At 37.4% G+C, this 19315-nt stretch overlaps 1 protein-coding gene across 3 annotated transcripts in view; it reads left to right on the top strand.

Moving 5' to 3' along the window:
- MBD5 (methyl-CpG binding domain protein 5) overlaps positions 1 to 6484 on the top strand; it is a 438611-nt gene extending 432127 nt beyond the window's left edge. For all 3 annotated transcript variants that reach the window (XM_072613160.1, XM_072613158.1, XM_072613159.1), the window contains exons 15-16: positions 2054 to 2129; positions 5887 to 6484. In XM_072613160.1, the coding sequence (XP_072469261.1) occupies positions 2054 to 2129; positions 5887 to 5958 (148 nt within the window). In that variant the 3' untranslated portion in view covers positions 5959 to 6484. The remainder of the gene's footprint in view (positions 1 to 2053; positions 2130 to 5886) is intronic.
- Positions 6485 to 19315: the final 12831 nt, after the last annotated feature.

Raw genomic sequence — 19315 nt, 5'->3', positions numbered from 1 at the left:
AGGGAGGTGGGGATTGAGAGTTGGGCTAGATGATCTCTAATATCCGTTCTAGCTCTTCATCTATAATCTTAACTGTGAAGGCATTTGACAGCCTCTCATAATACCTTTCTGAACAAGATGGCATCAGTGTGAGTTAGAGAGATGCCCAGCTTCTTGAATGATCATTCCTAAAGTGCCAATCATTGTAACTCTAGAAAGGCCTCCAGTGGTGGGCTTCAGAACTCCGTCTTTATCCATGTTCTGTTCAGTACTTTTATGGGTAACAGAGATGTAGATATATCTGGTGTACTTATCATATCTTCAGGTGGCACAGAGATGTGAATAATAAATAGTGTATTGAATGAAGGAAACAAGATCCTAAAAGATTTAAAGTAAAATTTAATAATGAGAAATACCAATTCACGTACTGTATTAAGTATAAGATTAGAAGATATGACTTAGGTCATGTGAAAAGGACTTAGGGGTTTTGATTGACAATAAATTCAATAAATCAGTAGTTTACTATATTTTAAACCTCCTGAGTACAGGGACCATATCATATTTATTTTTTACCTTTCCTCAGTGCTTAGCACTGTGTATTACATGTGTTATATGCTTAATAAATGTTTATTGAATAAATGAATAATTCAACTAATGAATGAGCAGTGTGAGCTAATATGATCTTAGGGTTAGATTTAGATTAAGAATGTTGTGTTCAGGTTTGTGTCACCTTTTAAGAGGGACATTGGTAAACAGGAATGGGTCCAAAGAAGCATGACTAGATATTTGAAGGGACTAGAGAACTTGTTGTATGAAAAAGTACTGAGGGAACTAGACATTTGTCCTGCAGAAGACTAGAGCAGGAAGAGCATGTTAGTTGTCATGGATTAGTTAAAATGCTCACTGGTGGAAGATGGATTTAAATTATTTTGTGTAGCTTCAAAGGGCAGAATTGGGCCTAGAGTTAGATGTTACAGAGAAGAAAATTTCAATTCAATAGAAGGAAGAATTTTAAATTTAAAATGTGTAGCAATAGAATAAACTGTGTATGAAGTGGCAGTCTCCCCATCACTGGAAGTATTCAAGTGCAAACCTAATCATCCCCATTTGAATGTGAGTTTTTTGAGAGTAGAGACTGTCAGTTTTTCTCTTTTGTGCTTTTCTCCAGGGCTTAGAGCAAGCCTTTTTTGTACAGGAAGCATTTCAGAATGCTTTTTCATTCGTGACACCAGGGTCGCAAAGCTAAATGATTAGAATGTGTCGGTGTCCTAGACGATCCAAGAAGGGGGTGGGTTTGGAGGAAATGAAAATTCTGTTTTGGACTTGGTGAGCTTTAGATGCCCATGGGACGTCCAGTTAAAAAATAAAAAGAAGGAAAAAAAGGAAATAATCTGTATGAATTTACTGGAATTCTCATTTTGATTGTTAAAAGAATGAAGTCACTATAGCCAAGGAAAATGTAGGGACAGTATTAAATGAGTGCCGAGGAGGGGCTGACTGCTGCTGAAGGGAGCAGTGAAAGGCAAGCTGTTCCTTCTTAGTGTGTAAGCCCAGATCTCCGCAGAGTAAGGGAGAGGGAGCTCCCTAGTGGCCCCTACCTGCAATTCAGCTCGTCTGCCCCTTATTAAGCTGAATGAAATATCATTCCGCTGAACGGGATGGACCGAGGGTCGGCCTCTACAGCAAGAGAAAGGGTCAGCCCAGTGGGCAGGCCGAGCAGGGCCTGCCAAGGGCATTCATGATGGTCTCTGTAGGAAGAATTTAGCTCCATCCTTCTTCAAAAAGCATCATGATATGGGGGAGAAAAATCCACGAGAGGAAACTTGATAGTAGGATCCTTCTACATTCTGTCTCATGAAGGTGCCTGTATTTTACATAGTGTAATGCTGAGCATTTCCTGGTCAGAAGTAAGAACCACAAATACAGTACCACGAAACCTCATCTGCCAACTGTTAATACCCACGCCTGGTGAAGCTGTTCATGATTCTGATGTCATAAAGCCTGAAAATGAACAACGGTAAAATCAGAGGGAAATGTGTTAAATCTATATGGCATTTTTTTCCTTTAATTTTAGAAGTGGAAAGCTAAACAACCATTTAGAAGCTGCTATTCATGAGGCCATGAGTGAACTGGACAAAATATCTGGGAATGTAAGTGACTTTGTTTTTGCATTTTACTATGCTGCTTTGAAAAGAAGGATGTTGTTTTCAGTTCCTCTGTGATGATGCTATCAGGTTATCAGATATAATTTCCTAAATAAACTTGAGGGTGAAAAAAATAACTAGCATCAGGAAACATTAAAAATTATTTGAAAAAATCTATCAGTGTTAGCTGTACATGTATTTATTCCCAGAAAGTAATTTTTTTTCTGACACATGTCATAAGTCTGCATTTCCTGTTAGAGTCTGAAGAACAAAACATTGAAACTCAGCTAGTAATACCTTGCTTTAATTTGCCCCAGTGACAAACTTGGCTACTCATTATTGGTTACATCAAATATAATCAAATATTAAGTTTACAGGCATCCATAGAACTGATAATATCTAACTGAAATGGCAGTTATAGTAACTCAGGTTTAAAACTAAGAGGAACTCTAGAGGTTGTCTATTCTGCTCCCCTCAATTTTGCAAATGAGCCTGAGACCCCAAGAGGTTAGACTTGCCCAAGGCTACACAGAGAGCAAATAGCAGAGCCAGGATTTCTAGTAATATGGCAAAAAATCATGAGGTCTGGACATTCCCTTCTACTGTGCTATTAAGCAAAAAACAAAAACTTGTAACAAAAATGCTAATGTAATAAAATTTAATTCAGTAATCTTCAGTAGTAAATAAGTAATGACCTTTTTAAAAATTCTTATTATATATTCAAGACATATATATATACACAAAGTAGCATTAGACAGCAAGAAGAATGGCGGGTTTAGATGAGTTCAAGTCCTGGCTCTTCTTATTATCTGTATGATCTTACATAAGTCACTTAACCTCTATGGGCTTCAGCTTTGTTATTTATAATATTAGGCTTTTGCATTAGATGATCTCTGTGATCTAAATCCTATAATTTTCTTTTCTCTTTATAATCTGAACACTTAGCATAGTCTTTGGTACATAATAAGCATTTAATAAATGTTTTTTCATTCATTCATTCATATGACCTAAGTATGAAAGAAATCAAATCCATTGTTACATAGTTCAGATTTTCTTATAATGCAGAAATTATATAAATTAATAGAGATCTTAACTATTAATTTGAAGAGCCTTTAAATATATTGATCATCCAGTATTGTTAAACTTTGAAAGGTGGCTTTTTTCCTTGTTTACTTGGAAGTTTGTTCATGCCTATTTTGTGTTCTAACAAATCTGCTTAAGACCTAATAACCTAAGAACTATTAATATTTTTAAAATAGGTATATCTCTTAAGTATTACTTATATTTGTTACATTAAAAGTGTGTAACAGCAAATGCTACAGACAGTTTTGTTCCCGTCTTTTAAAATACAATTGTCAGTTAGCATTCCCATGAAGGGAAAGGGGAAGGAACAAGAATTTGTTAAAGTGCTATGTGACAGGCATTGTGCTTTACCAGTATTTTCTCATTTCATCCTTAACAATAATCCTGGGAGGTAAGTGCTAGTATCCCCATTTTACAGTCAAGAAAACCAGATCACACAGAAGTTAAATGACTTGTCCAGGGTCACACAGCTAGTAAGTAACTCAGGTCTTCCAGACTCCAGGCCCAGCACTCTATCAACTGTGTCACCAAGCTACCCACATGAAATCAGTGGCATAAAAACGGGGGGGCAGGGGAAAGGAGTAACAAGCAAAGCTATGCCAGGATTTCCTCCGATCATAGATTTAAACCTGGAAGAGATCTCAGAGGGCAGCAGGTCCACTTCCTTCATTTATAGATTAGGAATTTGAGGTTCAAAGAGACCAGTCACAGCAGTCATACAGCTGGTAAATGGCAGAAGTGGTGTTTGAACCATGACTCCAAATCCACAGCTCTTTCCTCTTTACTGTGATGCCCCAACTGGAGTAGAATGCAGATGATTTACCAAGAATACCATTTGGGCAAAACATTTTCATTCTTTTCCTCAGACAGAAGGTTATTAGTCAACAGTACAAATACCTTTGACAGTTTCAGTTCAGGTCAGTGAGCATTTATTAATCATTTATATTCCAAGGCACTGAACTAGATGCTGGAGATAGAAATTAAAGAGTCCCTGGGCAGTTCACTGTCACTCAAGTCCATAGTCACAGAGTTGAGTATAGGCAGGCCCAGTGCATTTAGAAGGGTTCCAGTTAAGCAGGAAGTCAGCAGATAACAAAGTCCAACATAATTCTTTATTTATAGTCCCTTTTTTCTCCCCTAAAATCATTCCCTCCCCAGATTTCTAGAATTAATGTCAGCAGAATATTAAGTAAGGTCTCCTTCAAGTCCCTGCAGTTACAGAAAATTTAATGACCAAATAAGGCTGGTCCATTTCATTGTTGGATTAGTTAATAAGTTTGTTGTTGTTCGGTTACAACCAGCTCTGTGTGACCCCATTTTTATTGGGTTTTCTTGGCAAATATAGTTTGCCATTTCCTTCTCCAAGTTCCTCCTTAGGTTGACCAAAAGTCTGCCCATTTGTAACTTCCTCTCATTTCTAGCACTAGTTTATCCTTGGAATATTCAACATAAGAGAGACAAAGTGGGACAATGAAAAGGGCAGCGAGGTGAGAGTCAAAAGACCTGCACTGGAAATCAGGCCTTGCAATTTCTAGCATCGTTACCTTGGGCAAATCACTTTCCCCCACTCTGAGCCTGCTTTTTTTCATCTATAAAATGAGTGAGTTGACTAAATGATCTCACAGTTCCCTTCCAGCTCTAAAATCCTATTAATTTAAGCCTCATACCCCTTCCATATGATAACCTTTCAGACATTTTGTAATAGTGATTACGTTGCCACCTGAGTCTTGTCTCCAAGTGAAATTTCCCTAGTTCCTTCAAAGAATGTCCTTCAGTGTCTTGTAACACATGTGAATTTTTTTAACCTTAGGACCAGGACCTCAGACAGAGGCAACCTAGTGCAAGCCTCTGACTCACAACTTCCTGTCCCCTCCACGTACACCCAATAGTCACCACTTTGGCAGTAGCCCATGTGCAGTCTGGCATGAAATGTAACAACATTTTCAATGCCAATCAAAGCATTTAAAGATGAGTAGGCCATTGACTGATCCTTTAGCCTACACAATCCCAAATCCACCAACAGATGGTAGTGGCATTCTGCTTTTACATCCTCGTCATTCTAATTAATGCTGTGTATTTATTCCTTAATAATCCTTGGCCTTTCTCAGCAGTTACAGTATGTAAGATGAAGCAATGAAAAATGAAACATTTTCACATACTAAATTTATACGTTCTCCACATTGAAACAAAAGCATTAGTCTGATGATTCTTAGAGGTAAAAATTCATAGTTCCAACTGAGTGCTTTTTGTGCCCTAAATTCATCTGGAGAGTAGTGGCATATTGCGTGTGCTCTATTAATCCTCTGTTCAACCCTTAGTTTTCTACTGTTCTGGGATTCATTGACTGGGCACAACTGTTGTTTTAAGGAAGTCATAGGCTTATAAGACAGAATTGAAAAGGTTTTTAGAGGTCACCTGATTCAACCCCTTCAGTTTACCAATGAGGAAAATGAGCCCCAGAGGTCACTTATTTGGATGGTAGCAAAACTGGAACTAGACCACAGGTCACCTGAGTTCTCATCAGATGCTGAGGAAGGGAACTTATCCCCTGACAGGACAGAGTGTGCAGATGGGTGACTAAAAACCCTCACTTGGGCACATTATTGTCAGGTCTTTTTTAGAAATTATGAGGTGTTTGTGATAAGTACCTCTTAAGTTTTTCTTGTTTCCTCATTTTCAGGTTCACCAGATCCCACAGGGAGATAGACAAGTGAAACCTCCAAAACCCAAGAGGAGGAAGATTTCCAGATAACATTGAATGTCTGTATTGATGGTCCAGTATTTATCAAAAGGAACATGCACATATATCTGTCTATAGGTACTGGTATGGCTATGACTGTATCAGTATCTAGGGCAAGGCAGATAGCTGTCACCACTACCGGGTGCTAAATGAAACAGTGGTACCACTTTTTTCTGATCAGGAAGGATACTGAGTGCTGGATAAGCTAATCAAAATCCTTGAAAGATGACAATAACAAGGCATCAAGTGATTACTGAAAACCTTTTTTCTATAATACTAAAATTGTGATTATAAGAAATAGTCCAAATGTTTCTGAGAAGTTTTCATTGTGTACATAGATAATACAGAATTTCACGGTGATATCTGAATTGTAAATACTGTACAATATTGTCCTGTACAAGCGCACCTGATGCACACTTTATCTTTTATTGTACAAAAAAATAGTGTACAAAATGCTTTGGTTTCTATTGAGTACACATACCAGAGACTCCCAGTGTAAAGTGATAAATAAAAATACAGCCTAAATGCTTTTATATGATAATGTAAAAGATGCTGTTTTTGTACTTAACAGCAGAGAAAAGGCATGATTATGTAATACCTTAATTATGACATACACTTCACACCACTGAGTGTTCATTTATATTGTCTGTTTGGAATGAACCTTGCCTGGAAGTACTGTACTCCATTTCGGGTCTCTGTAGGAGAGTGCAAACTTGCAGATTCCTAAGGGAATGTGGGCTCACAGGTCTAAATTAAGAATTCAAAAACGGCAACCATTTGTTGCATATTTTTTTTACCTAAGTTTTAAAGTAGAATAGGTTTTATAAAAAAAAATCTTAGATGGACTATTTTATTCAGCCATTTCTGTAGTTAAAATTTCATAGCCACCTGTTGAACTGCATCACTTATATGATACACCACCACTGACTCTCCAAAACTACGTTTATTAGCATACATTATCTGACCTGATAAAACATCCTGTTTACATGCGTGGAGGCAAGGGCTCCATTTTGAAATCATTATCAACTAAAGACAAAATACACTTTGATTTTTGTAGTAACAAAAACATACATGTGTCATCAAATGGTTTTCATATCCATCCTACAGTATTACTAAACCAGTCATTAAGGTGGCTTACAAAATTATTAGCAATGGTAATTTTTTATCAGTATTATGTAACATATCAGATTTATTTTATTTAAAGAATTATTTATACCATTAACAGATTCTTATATATATTAATGTGGCTGAAATGTGCAGGTTAAATCTATTAACCAAATTATTTATATTAAGTAAAAAATGTGAAACAAATGTAGAAAGGAAATAATACACTACAAATATACAAACCTAAAACTGTGAGCCATTGTAAAGTACAAGAAAATTAATAAGAAATGTAGCACAACATAATTTTCCGTCTTCTTCACATTTTTTGTGGTGGTGATACAACCCCATCTCCCAGGCAGCAGAGCATAGGTTTCCCTCCTCCAGCCTGGCCCAGGTTGAAGTCCTGTTGAATCGGGTGAATCAGGGTCCTAAGGATCTACTCTCCCTTCATTCTTGGAACCACCATGTTTTCCCCACCAAAACACTTGATCCCTGTAAGAGCCATAATTAACGTGATGCTCTTGCTTTGGCTAGGAGAGCAAGTAAGTAAGGAGCATGTTCAGACATTAATGCCCATGCTGCTATGAGCATGGAGACACTTGATCACTGAGCATCCATGAACCCCGCCCTGCTCATCTTCCCACATCTATCTCAGAGCCCAAACTCTTCATTTCTGTAACGTGACAAAGTTCCACTGACCCAAGGAATAAGAGATCCAAGGACATTTCTGAATCTGAACTCCTTGGGGCTCAGCACACAGCACTACCCCCTGGGCTGACTTTCGGTGTCTCACATAGCTAGCTCTTCATCTTTTTTTACCCAAGTCCTCCCACCTTCCCTCTCCCTTTCCCACTTCCCCAAACCTGATGGAATGCAATTAGCTACACTAAGCTACAGTGGCCTGGAGGCAGGAACCCTTCCTTCTGTGGGGTAGGTTCATTTTGTCTTTTCTGTAATGGCAGGGAACCTTGCCATGGTCCTTCATGCAAACTCATGTGAAGTGATTCTTTGTGTAGTTCAGTTAACACTTTTTGTTACAAGTGGATGTGTTTGTTCTGTTTAAAGTTAATGTTGTCCATTTTCCGTACCAGCCTGCTTTTCTGCTGTTCTGTCTTTCATGGATGTTTTTATTCACAGATTCACATATGTGTGCGGATGTGTGTGGATGTGTGGGAGTGTGTGTGCTTGTGTGAGTTTATATTCAGGTTTTTGTTTTTCTGTTTTTAAAGCTTTGTTTTTCTGTCCTAAAACTGAGTTTGTATTTGACCAACCCTTTTTTTTTTTTGACATTTTAAACTAATTAGGTTTGTACTTTCTCACCAATGTATACTTTACATTAGTAGACTATGTAAAGTATTTTTGTGCACTTGATTTCATTGGTTACTAATGGCATTGATGTGGGTGCTAGGAATAGTTTGTTTCAGTCCATACAGGTTTTTTTTTCCTCTTTTAGAGTTTTTATGGTTTCATGTAAGCAGTTAATGTAAATATTGTGAGCATTACAGGTCATGCAGTGCTGTAACATTTTTTAAAATGTTGCACCTACTTTACAATTAAAAAAACTGGTCACTCATACTTGAATTTTGCCCATAGAGCCATTTCTTTCTCTCTGCACTGAAGCATACTATTCATTTTTGATGGAGGTAAGCCCTCCTTACTTAGATTATTTTTTGCCTAACAGCGGCTCCTTTTTAAAAAAAAAAAAAAAAAACAAAACTAAAGATGGAACTGATACAAAACAAAAACTTTTTTGTCCTTTTAAAGAAAGTAGCATATCCTACTGGAAAAGAGAATGTGACTATGAAATGGGGGTTACATCCCTAAAAAGCTCAAGTACGAGAGCTAAGTAAATGCTAATTAATTGTTAAGTTTTTCTGAACAAGTAAAACTCAAACAGCTTTTTGCCGTCCAACTCTGGACTTTCTGGCTACTACTGTTAAAGGTAGTTTAGGATTTTCATATGTTTAAATGGATTTTTTTCTTGTTCCTACTTTTTAGTCCCATTATGACTGAAAATGCTAAATTAAGACAAGCACCTGCAGTGTGAAAAGTGCACACACATTCCTTCATAATGTCATGGATCTCTTTTTACTGTTTCAGAAACTCAATTTTATATTATTTATGAACTGAATTTTTATCTTGTCACCAACACATTATTAACATTCAACCATGATAATACAAGCAGAAGTCTGAGACTGCCAATGAGTCAGTCACACTAGTGGTGGTGGCTTCCCTTCCTCTCCCCCCACCAAAATACAATTCCTTCTGAGTGTTAATAAGGACAATGAAACCTCCCAAAAGCTGTCCCCCTAGATGATCCCTATTATTTTTCTTTGTGGGTCATTCTATTAGATTCCCCATTCACATTTATGATTTTTGAAAGCTTTCAGTGCTTTCTAAAAAGTCACAAGTAATTTCACAGTGATACTAAAGATTCTGAAAGGGTTTTGTTTGTTTTTCTTTTTTTTCCAAAGAACGGAAAGGTGCTAGACCACACTAACTATCCACTACTCTGTCCTTACATCACCACTTATGCCAGTATTGTAAAACATTCAAGAGCTACAGCATAATGCATCACTTGATTTCATTTTTTAGATGTTAAAAACAACAATTAAGCCAGAATCTAAATGTTGACTTAATTTTCCACTTGTTTCATTTATTTTATAAATGTATTAGCCAAAGAAATAAGAAATGCCTATTTGTTAACATCCCCAAAGTGAATATTAAATCTGTGAGCCAAGAGATATCATATCTAGCTCAAGTATAAAGCCTCGGTATCAGTAAAAAGTCTGTTATGGAAAAAAATCAAAATTATCATCTTCAAATATTTTTAGAATCTTTATAATATTAATCTTTATTTTCAAGTATGTGGCTATGCTTTCATGTACACACTACATGTGTACCTGAAACAATCCTTTTGAAACCTGGAAATGATTGAGTAAATAGATTATTTGTAGTATAGATGTGGAGATGTTTAGAAATTTCAAAATTTGTTCCCAGATGGCTTCATAATATACAAGTGCATTTTATAATAACATGCATTTATGTATTTGGCGTAAATACACAGTCTTGTCTTTTTAGGAGAGTGGTTTGCACTATACCTACATTTCAAATTTAGTTAGTATAGTCCAGAAAAGCACACTTTTAGAGAAAATTATATGAAAGCTTTCACTGTGAAAAACAAATGCATTTTTAAATTAACTGAAACCCTCTTTCACATTCAAGAGAATCTTTATTAATAACCTACAAAAATGGGTTCTTCTTGCAGTTGGATATTTTGGTACTAGGAATGAATCCTCAGGGATGATTTGCCACTCAAATAGAATCCTTCACCATTTGAAGACATTATTTTCTCTCATATTATTCCTTCTCTGTCTTAGCTAACTTTAGAGAGAAAATCCTCCTCAACTTTTTAGTTGCATATGACTTCCACACACCTTGGAAAGCTCTCTTCAGATTAATAGGACCTGAGGATCGCAAGTTGAAGTGGCTCATGAGTGACATCTTAAAAAACTCAATTATAAGCAGAGGGAGGGGAGCATCAATATTTTGCAACCTGTTAATAAAAATCCAACTCCCTAAAGAGGTGCCAAAGATACACCTCTCTCTCTGTGGTAGAAGGAATCCTACATTAGATTCCAATTAATAACAAACATCCTTGATGTTTCCGATAACAATCCAGTGAATCACGCCTATGAGAATGCCAGGCAATGACCCAAAGGTGAGTTACCTAACTACATGTGGCTGAAAATCTGAGAGAAGACTGGAAGATGACTTTGGATGATAAAAGAAGATTCAGGTACTGTAAGTTGTCTGAATGAATCTGACTGCTTTTCTTCTGGGATGAGCTATTTAATTTGGTTTATAATATGTGTATGCACTAATAACAACTATAGAGGTTGTACTCAATCTTCAAAAATCCTTGCATGTGCACCCAGAAAAAAAAAATCTCATTTCAAGTAATGGATTTTAAAATATGTGTTGTTTCACATAATTCAAGAAATGAAAAAAGAACATTTCAGTGACCATCATAATTCTTTACATAACATCTGTTCATTAAGTTCCAAGAGAACATAGACATTTCCAAGAAATTGAATTCCTTGTCTCATTCAAATTTTTTTTGGAGGAAGCAATTTTGCCTTGATAAAAAGTTAGGAAATTATAAATATTTTCTCAATTGTTTCAATGAAGCAGTTAAAAAGCAAGACATGAACATTCAAGTATATAGCCAAGTGTACTAGCCACAAATGTAATACTCCCGTTTGTAGGCTATCATACTTAGGAGGGATGCAGAAAATTTTGAAGGGCATGTTTAAAGAGCATTCTAGTGTTGGAAAACAGAATCTAGCTAGAAATGATAAAATAACTAGAATTATTTTATCTGGAGTAATGTCATCCATAAAAGTGCAGCAATATCCTAAATTGGATGTGGGAAGGTCCAACTAATAATTCTATGTCTGCTGTTCAGATATCATTAGGCATTCTTTATGTTGGGATATGTGTGTGTAGAGAATTTGTGATTTTGAAGACTTATAGACAGGCTTTAAATATATTTATCATTAAGGGGTAAATGAAACATATCTGTCAACATCTCTTTAGGCTATTTTCATTGTCAGTAATGGCAGAACCACCTTAGTTCCAAATAACTTATACAAGGAATGTGTGAAGTCAGGGCAAGTATCTGGGCCAGCCAGACCAAGTACACGCTAAAGTAATCTGTGTGTAGAGTTATTTAAATTTGAAAACATTAAAGGATTGTTTTACAAGACTGCTCGGTAAGAAGATGCTATTCTCTATTCCCACAAAAAGGGGGAGAAAAAGAACAAAAAGATATTACTACTCCAAAAAAGCCCAATTGAGGAAATGTCAGTAATTAACCACCCAATTTGCCTACTTGCTCATCTTTTAAAATCTGATAATGTACTACACATTTTGTCCTTGATTAAAAAAACAAGAAAAGGACACCAGGCTTTTGCAAAAAAATTTCCGTTAGACAAGATCCTTACAGCCACACAATTAACCAACAGGTGCAGTAAACACAAAATTACATTTTTGTTTTTATTTATATGATACTATTAGTGGAACAAGACAGATGCAGCCTTTAAAAATTCTTTAAAAGTAGGAGATGTGTTAAAGTTCTTGGTAAATGTAACCAGAAAAATAGTGTTGCTCCATAATCCTCTGAATATCAATCCTCAGGAAGGGATAAAACAGGAGATTTGTACTGGACAAAGGTGTTCACAATCATCATAGAGGATATTCAGTTCAAATGGAAGAGGGGCTGAGTTTTTAACAAATCTAAACTCCTTGAAAGTAAGGGCTGTTTCATTCTTTGGATTCATATGGACCTAGCACAGTGCCTGGCACTTTAAGAAATGTTGGTTGATTGATTAATTAAACTGCTCCCAAACACAAAAGCCCTTCTTAACTATTGCTGTGATGTTGTGATCATAAATAATGCCATACTATAATCTCTGAAGAATCAGAGTTGCAGGTGAGCCAGAGTTCAATGTAAGGATTCAAGGAGGGTGCAAGTAGTTTACAACCAATTCCTAATGATGACCTTTGTATGAGAAGTATCATAAAACAAGGAAAATGTAGTTTGAAAAGGAGATAGGTTAGCCATTTAACAAAAGTGAGGGATAACAAGTGAACAGCCACAGTACTGGTGCCCCCAAAATGTAAAAACATCTAGAAGACCTCCAACCCATTAGGTAGATCCTCCATTGAGGATGGACAAGATCATGCAATTGCACAGAGGGATAAGAAAGGATAGATGAGCTGTGATCTGCAACAGTGGAGAGAATAATCACAAAGTTCTCAAATTGTTGAAATATATCCGTATAGCAAAATACTTCCCTAGAACAATGCTTTGCAAACAGTAGGTCTTCTTGAGTAAATACTAGTAATGATTGTGGTGATGACAGGACAGAAGGAAATGGACATACAATTGTTGCTTAAAAGAATGACATTTGAAAACAGCTTTCTGGCAATGAAAGTTATTAACCGTTGGAAATCAGCAGTGAGCTTGTTTTCCTTATCAGCTTGTGGATATGGGATAGCAACTCATCTTTCTTAGTATTACTAAGACAAGGAAAAACTTTCCTGGTTTTTCTCTATCGTTGTTCAAAATGCTCTTCAGCCATAATTAAGTTTTTCTTTATGCTATACTAAGATTTGGGATGGCTCAGTGGCAGAATGGATAGAACACTGGACTTGAAATCAGGAAGATTCATCCTCATGAGTTTGAATCTGGTCCCAGACACTTAACTCGCTGTGTGACCCTGGGCAAGTCACTTAACCCTGTTTGCTTCAGTTCCCCATTTGTAACATGAGCTGAAGAAGGAAATGGCAAACCACTCCAGTATCTTTGCCAAGAAGACCCCAAGTGAAGAGTTGGACGCGACTGGATTAACTCAACATTTTTCATTTGACAAAGAAAATGAAACCCCAAGAATTTGAAAGACTTGCTTAATGACCTACTCCAGAATAGCAACATTCAGGAACAGAACTATAAAAGTTCTATAAAAGATAAGCCATTCCTCATATTTTTGACTAGGAGGACTCCTTTTTACCATAAAATTTTGTAGACACCTCCACACATGCACACATTATTAGCATCTGATGAACCCCTTGTTAAAGATCCGGATCCTTTAAAGGCTCTGCCACCTACAGATTGGGGCTCACCGCTTGTCCAGCTCTGGTGCCTGAGCCCAAAGCTTCAAAGGTTCAAAGTCAAGTGGACAACAACCAGAAAAACCTGCTCTGGTTGAAAATTCATGGGGCTAGGTAGTAGAAGATTGGTTACCCCACCAGCAAACTATGTGACTTCAGGCAAATCAGTTAGCCTGTGGTCCTCGTTCTCCCATGGGAAAGATGAGGAGAATACATATTCCACCTTGAAGAGGATTAGTCACATGTGTAAGTTAATAAGATGAGTAATATGATTTGCAAGTCACATCTGTGTTAGAGTCTTCATGGCAGAGTTGGCATTTAAGCTGAACTTTGAAGGATGGTAAGATTTTAACACTCCAACTTCAATCAGATGGGGATATTTGTAAAACTCACATAGTGCCTGGCATGTAGTAGGTGCTACATAAATGCTTATACCTTTGTCTTAATCTTACATAAATGGTTTTCTTGGTTAAAAAATATAGCTTTTTGAAGTTCTTAATGATTTTATAGGATATGTGACACTCCTCTTCTCACCCAAGTATTATTTGGAATCAATGGGTTGTTTTAAAAATCAAAGTGCCCATTAGAAATATTTGTTTGTAGATTGGATTTCTTAGCCACAAGTGTTTGGAGTTGGGGAGTGGGGTGGGGCAAACTTTCAAGAATTAGAGGCAATAAAAGCTTTAAAGTGAACCATTAATTCATTTAATAGTCCTCAGAAGCTAGAATGGACTGCTTTTCTCCTTTCAGTATTTGCTTCCTGGGTTCACTCCAAATAAGGGAATATCACAGAGGGATTCTATTGCCCTAGAAGAGGGACATGGTGCCTTTAAAGAAAATCAACAGGGTCTATGACAACTATAAATGAAGTCTGCCCATAATGACTGTTCACCATTTGTCAGCACCTGCCACTTTCTATAAATATAGATGATAAAAGGTGTCCTTCCAGCCTTTAAAGAGAAATTAAGCTACATCCTGAAGAGTTGGAATAGATTTTATGGTGAAGATGCATACACACACACATACACTATAAACATATATATGTGTATGTATATGTATACATACATGTGTATATATGCATGCATATACATTTGGGGGAGAAATCCATACATGTAATTTCATTGGTGTGAGAAATACCTTTTGCAAAAACTGTCCACAAATGCAAATCAGTAACTCCTATATAACTTAAAATCTTAGAGAGTTGTACTAAGTACTGAGAGGTTACTTACCTAAGGTCCAGAGCCAGTATCAAAGACTAGTCTTGAGAATGGGACTTCCTGACTCCAGCCAACCTTCTATTCACCACTACATACCACCTTCAAATAATTTAACAATAAATCCTCCACCATTTTCCTGGTATTTGCAGCCATGGAGGTCAAGCCAAGCAACTTCAGCGGATACAGAATCTCTTGGAATCATGGAGACTTTAGGCCCCCAGCAGAGAAGGCTGGCTGATGGGAAGCTTTTCTAATTCTTAAATGCAAAATGCAAGTCTGCATTCTTTCAAAGAGGGTGCTAGAGCAGATCAGTGGGACTTCCCTGTATAAAAGAAAGTACAAGAAGAGACAGCCAGAAGAAATTCAAAGGAAAGAATTCAATGTCTGAACAAATTATAGTATATGAATTTAATAATATTCTAATATGCTATAAGAAATGGTAGATTTAGACAGTTTAAGAGAAACCTAGGAGGACGTATGAACAGGTACAAAGTAAAATGAGCAGAACCAGGAGAACAACTTATACAGTAACAACACTGAAAAGATAAACAACTTTGAACACCTTAAGAATTGATCAATACAATGGCCAACCACAATGCCAGATGACTGTTGTCAAAGCATGCAGCCTAGCGAAAGCGATGGATTCAAAATACAGAATAAAGTGCATTTTTTTTGGATATGACCAATGTGAGAATTTGTTTTGCTTGACCACACATTTTTATTACAAAGGTTTGTCTTCTTTTTTTTAATGGGAGGGGAAGGTGGCAGAGAATAAAAATCTGTGCTTGTTAATTGAAAAGAAAAAAAAATCAGAATGGAACATAATGGGCTTTAGAATCCCCGGGGACCATCAGTGGGGCCTTTCTTGGTACAATGGCCAAGAGGATCCAGAAATCTGAAGTTTGAAAGATCAGTGTGAACAAGCCAGTGGGATTGCTACAGAAGCAGAAAAGGCCACGCACAAGCAAAAAGGCAGCTACATCCATAGCTAAGGCTCCCACCAAAGCAAAACATTGTAGAGCATGGAAAAATGTCTCCACCTCATCCTGGTGGGAATGCTAAGTTTCTTATTAGTTGAATGATTAAACAGTAACCATAAGTAACCATAAAAATAATAATTAGCAATCAGAACTGACATATAACACTTTAAGGCTTGTAAAGTACTTTATATCCATTATTTCATGTAAGGTGAACTAAACATTCCCAAAGAATCTTGATGTCTAATACTGAGCCTCTGCTTCTCTGGGAAAGAAGGGACTTTTCTGGTCATCCTAAAACACAAAAGGAAAAGCTCCAAGTTTCTAGAGATTTGAGGCCCAAATATGCCTGTAAGTATTAAATGGAAATAGGAAAAGATTCTGTCACCTTCCTGAGAATCACACACACACACTTCCACCACCCAAAGGTGGCCTCTGTGTAACTGCATATCACCAGTCAACTTTTTTGGGGTCCTCCATTATCTTTCTATGATCTCTAGTTAATGGATTGTTTGTTGGGGCTCCTTATACAAACCCCAATAACCCATCCATGGGCTAGTTTGGGAGCCTCGACCCCTGTAGATACCTAGCAATGTGATTACAGAAAATTCAATAAAAACCCAAGCCATTCTGTAATGACCTATTTAGGTACAGAGGAAAACCACCTATGAAACCTTAAACCTGAGATTCTCTAATAAGCATGTCAGCTCAATTATCAATTTTTTGCTGTTCAGTCACTTCAGGCACGCCCAACTCTGTGACCCCATTTGGGGTTTTCTTGGCAAAGACACTGAAGTAGTTTGCCATTTCCTTCTCCAGTTCATTTTACAGATTAGGAAACTGAGGCAAGCAGGGTTAAGTGACTTGCCAGGGTCACAGAACTAGTAAGTGTCTGAGGCCAGATTTGAACTCCTAACTTCAAGGTCAGTGCTCTGTGCACTACACCATCTGGCTGCTCCCAAATGTAAACTAAGACCCTTTAAGTCACTTTAGACCAGAGACTATGTCCACATGCAACCTAATCTCGAGCATTCTCTTAGCTCTCCTGGCTGTCAGTCTCCTCATCTCTAAAATTATAGACCAAATGGCTTCTGAGGTCCTTTGCAGCTCTAACACTTAATCCTAATCTGAAACTGTGTCCCTCAGACACGGAGATGGAGGTGCTTAGAACAGTGTCTGTGCTTTATCCAATAAATCCAATCTAAAATGCTTTATCCAAAAGCGTAGGCCATTCTCCTCACTACTGGTGGACATTCAATAGGATTAGTTAGATGGGCCCTCACTACCTCCACAAAATAGGTTGGGCAAAATCCAATGATGCCCAGCACCCAGGAAAAGTATTCCACAGCTATATCTTCCCTAAAAAATGAACAAAGTTAAGTACCCTATGCTGACAACAGTCTAAACATCCAATTAATCTCTGGGGTAGACAAAGCTTAGGCATTACTGATCCTATTCCAGGTACAACTTGAACGAGATTAGAGCAGTTTAATAGTGGCAGAAGATTTAAAACCCAGGACCCTGGGTGGCTTAGTGACCTTTTCTTCTAACTCCCAAGTTTCATGGCGCTGATATATGATCAGTATGTAAATTACCAAGTCTTGGTATCCCATCCCTCTGGTCAGACTTCCAAGATGATAGTCTCAAGAATAAATTGTCCTTCAGTTTTCCTATTCCAATGAAGATTCTGTGAAAAGGAAAGGAGCATTAATATTAAAAGCCACTGGCAGTGGCCCTAATGGCTGGTATTTTGGCCTCAGTCCCTAAACTTTCCATTGTCACATGTTTAAAGCAAAGTGAATGGATATAGCATAGTCAAATCTAGTGACAGAGATTCATATTCATTAATGATCTGTTGAAGGTGAGAACCATAGGAAAAAAAACAATTCTAAAATCAAGGGAAATACTGATTTTCTAGCCTTAACTTTTTTTAATGAGATATTCATATATTTTTCTGTTTATAAATTCAAAAGCAGCCATTTAGAAATCCTTGCCATAACTAGCAGCAGTTGAGGGGTCAGCTGATCTAATCCCCTTATTTTTAGATAAGGAAAGTGACTAGAGAAGTGACTTGCTCGGCGAGGTCACCACCAAGAGGCTATACTTCATTCAATAAATAATTATTAAGCACCAGTTCCTTTTTTTCTCCCACTGTTTCTTTCTCACTTTGTCTTTCTGTGTGCCTCTCACTACTTTACTTGCTTTGCATCTCTTTATCACTGTCTCTCTCCATCTGTCCTAATTTCCCACTCATTCTTTGTCCATTCCCTTTCTCATTCTTCCCTTCCCTAAGCTTTGGGCCTACAAATGGCATCAGCTGAGCTTTGTCCTCAAAAGATTCCCAGAGACCAAAGAGTGAGCATAGGATCTACAATGAGAAAGTCCTGAAGCATGATCCCTGAGTTTATAGAAGCTCCCAAGGTCAAACCAGCAATCTAAAAACACTTCAGAAATCCTACGAAATATGGTTAGGGTATATCATACAGCTCAAAAGCAGTGAACCTGCCATTGGCTGTCTATTTGTTTCCACACTCAACAAAGATAAGTCAGTGCTGGGCTTTTGTTTACACTCTCACTGTTAAAGATAAAAAGGAGCAACCACAGACAAAAGTGAATCATAGAAGTTGTCTTGAGAATCACTCCTCTCTTCTTTCTGCATCTTACCACTACCACCCCCAGTGACAACTTTTCCCTATCCTTCAAGTGTCCAGTCTTCTCCAATTCTTTATTACCCTTTATCAAAGCAAGAAACATGATGGTATCTGTCTAACAAGGGGTACAGTACTTCAAAGATAAAAGAATTCTTCCAGGTTCATTTCAGGTAAATCAGCAGAAGGAAGGCCTGACCACTCCTTTCCTCATGGATTCCCAGATCCGTATCTAAGGATAGGGTTCAGCCTACATAATTATCTGATCCTTCTTAAAGAGAAAAGATGATATGCCCTGGCATATTTATTGTGGGAGAACTTATCTTAATTGGGAACATAGTCCAACAGTGACAGGAAGGCTATTCAGATTGGCTGAGGGGCTTGGTCATGCCCTACTGGGACACGATCCTATATAAAATTATGAAGCTAGCTGAAATCAGAGATACAAAAGTATCTCCCATAATAGAGGAGATTTTGTCAGTGTAGAGGAGAGAGTGTTCAGGCTGAACCCCAGAGAAGGAATTACTTGAAAGTGGGGACAAGGGTGACTCAGCCTCTTCCTCCCACCACTTGGCTAGAGGAGGACTTCAGAATTTCTGAAAGACTGCAGGATCTGGACTTTTTCATTAGTACCCTCAAAGTGTCCCCAGAATAGCAGTGGTTGGCATCAGTATCTACACTGGGAGTCAAAGACAGACAAAATGAGAAAAGATAGTGGCATAAAAGCTATACCATGCCTAAGGAGAGC

This window comes from Notamacropus eugenii, chromosome 5, assembly GCF_028372415.1.
Source record: "Notamacropus eugenii isolate mMacEug1 chromosome 5, mMacEug1.pri_v2, whole genome shotgun sequence".
Classification (NCBI taxonomy): domain Eukaryota; kingdom Metazoa; phylum Chordata; class Mammalia; order Diprotodontia; family Macropodidae; genus Notamacropus; species Notamacropus eugenii.
Note: the sequence above shows the minus strand (reverse complement) of the source record. Positions and strands in the feature narration are given on the sequence as shown.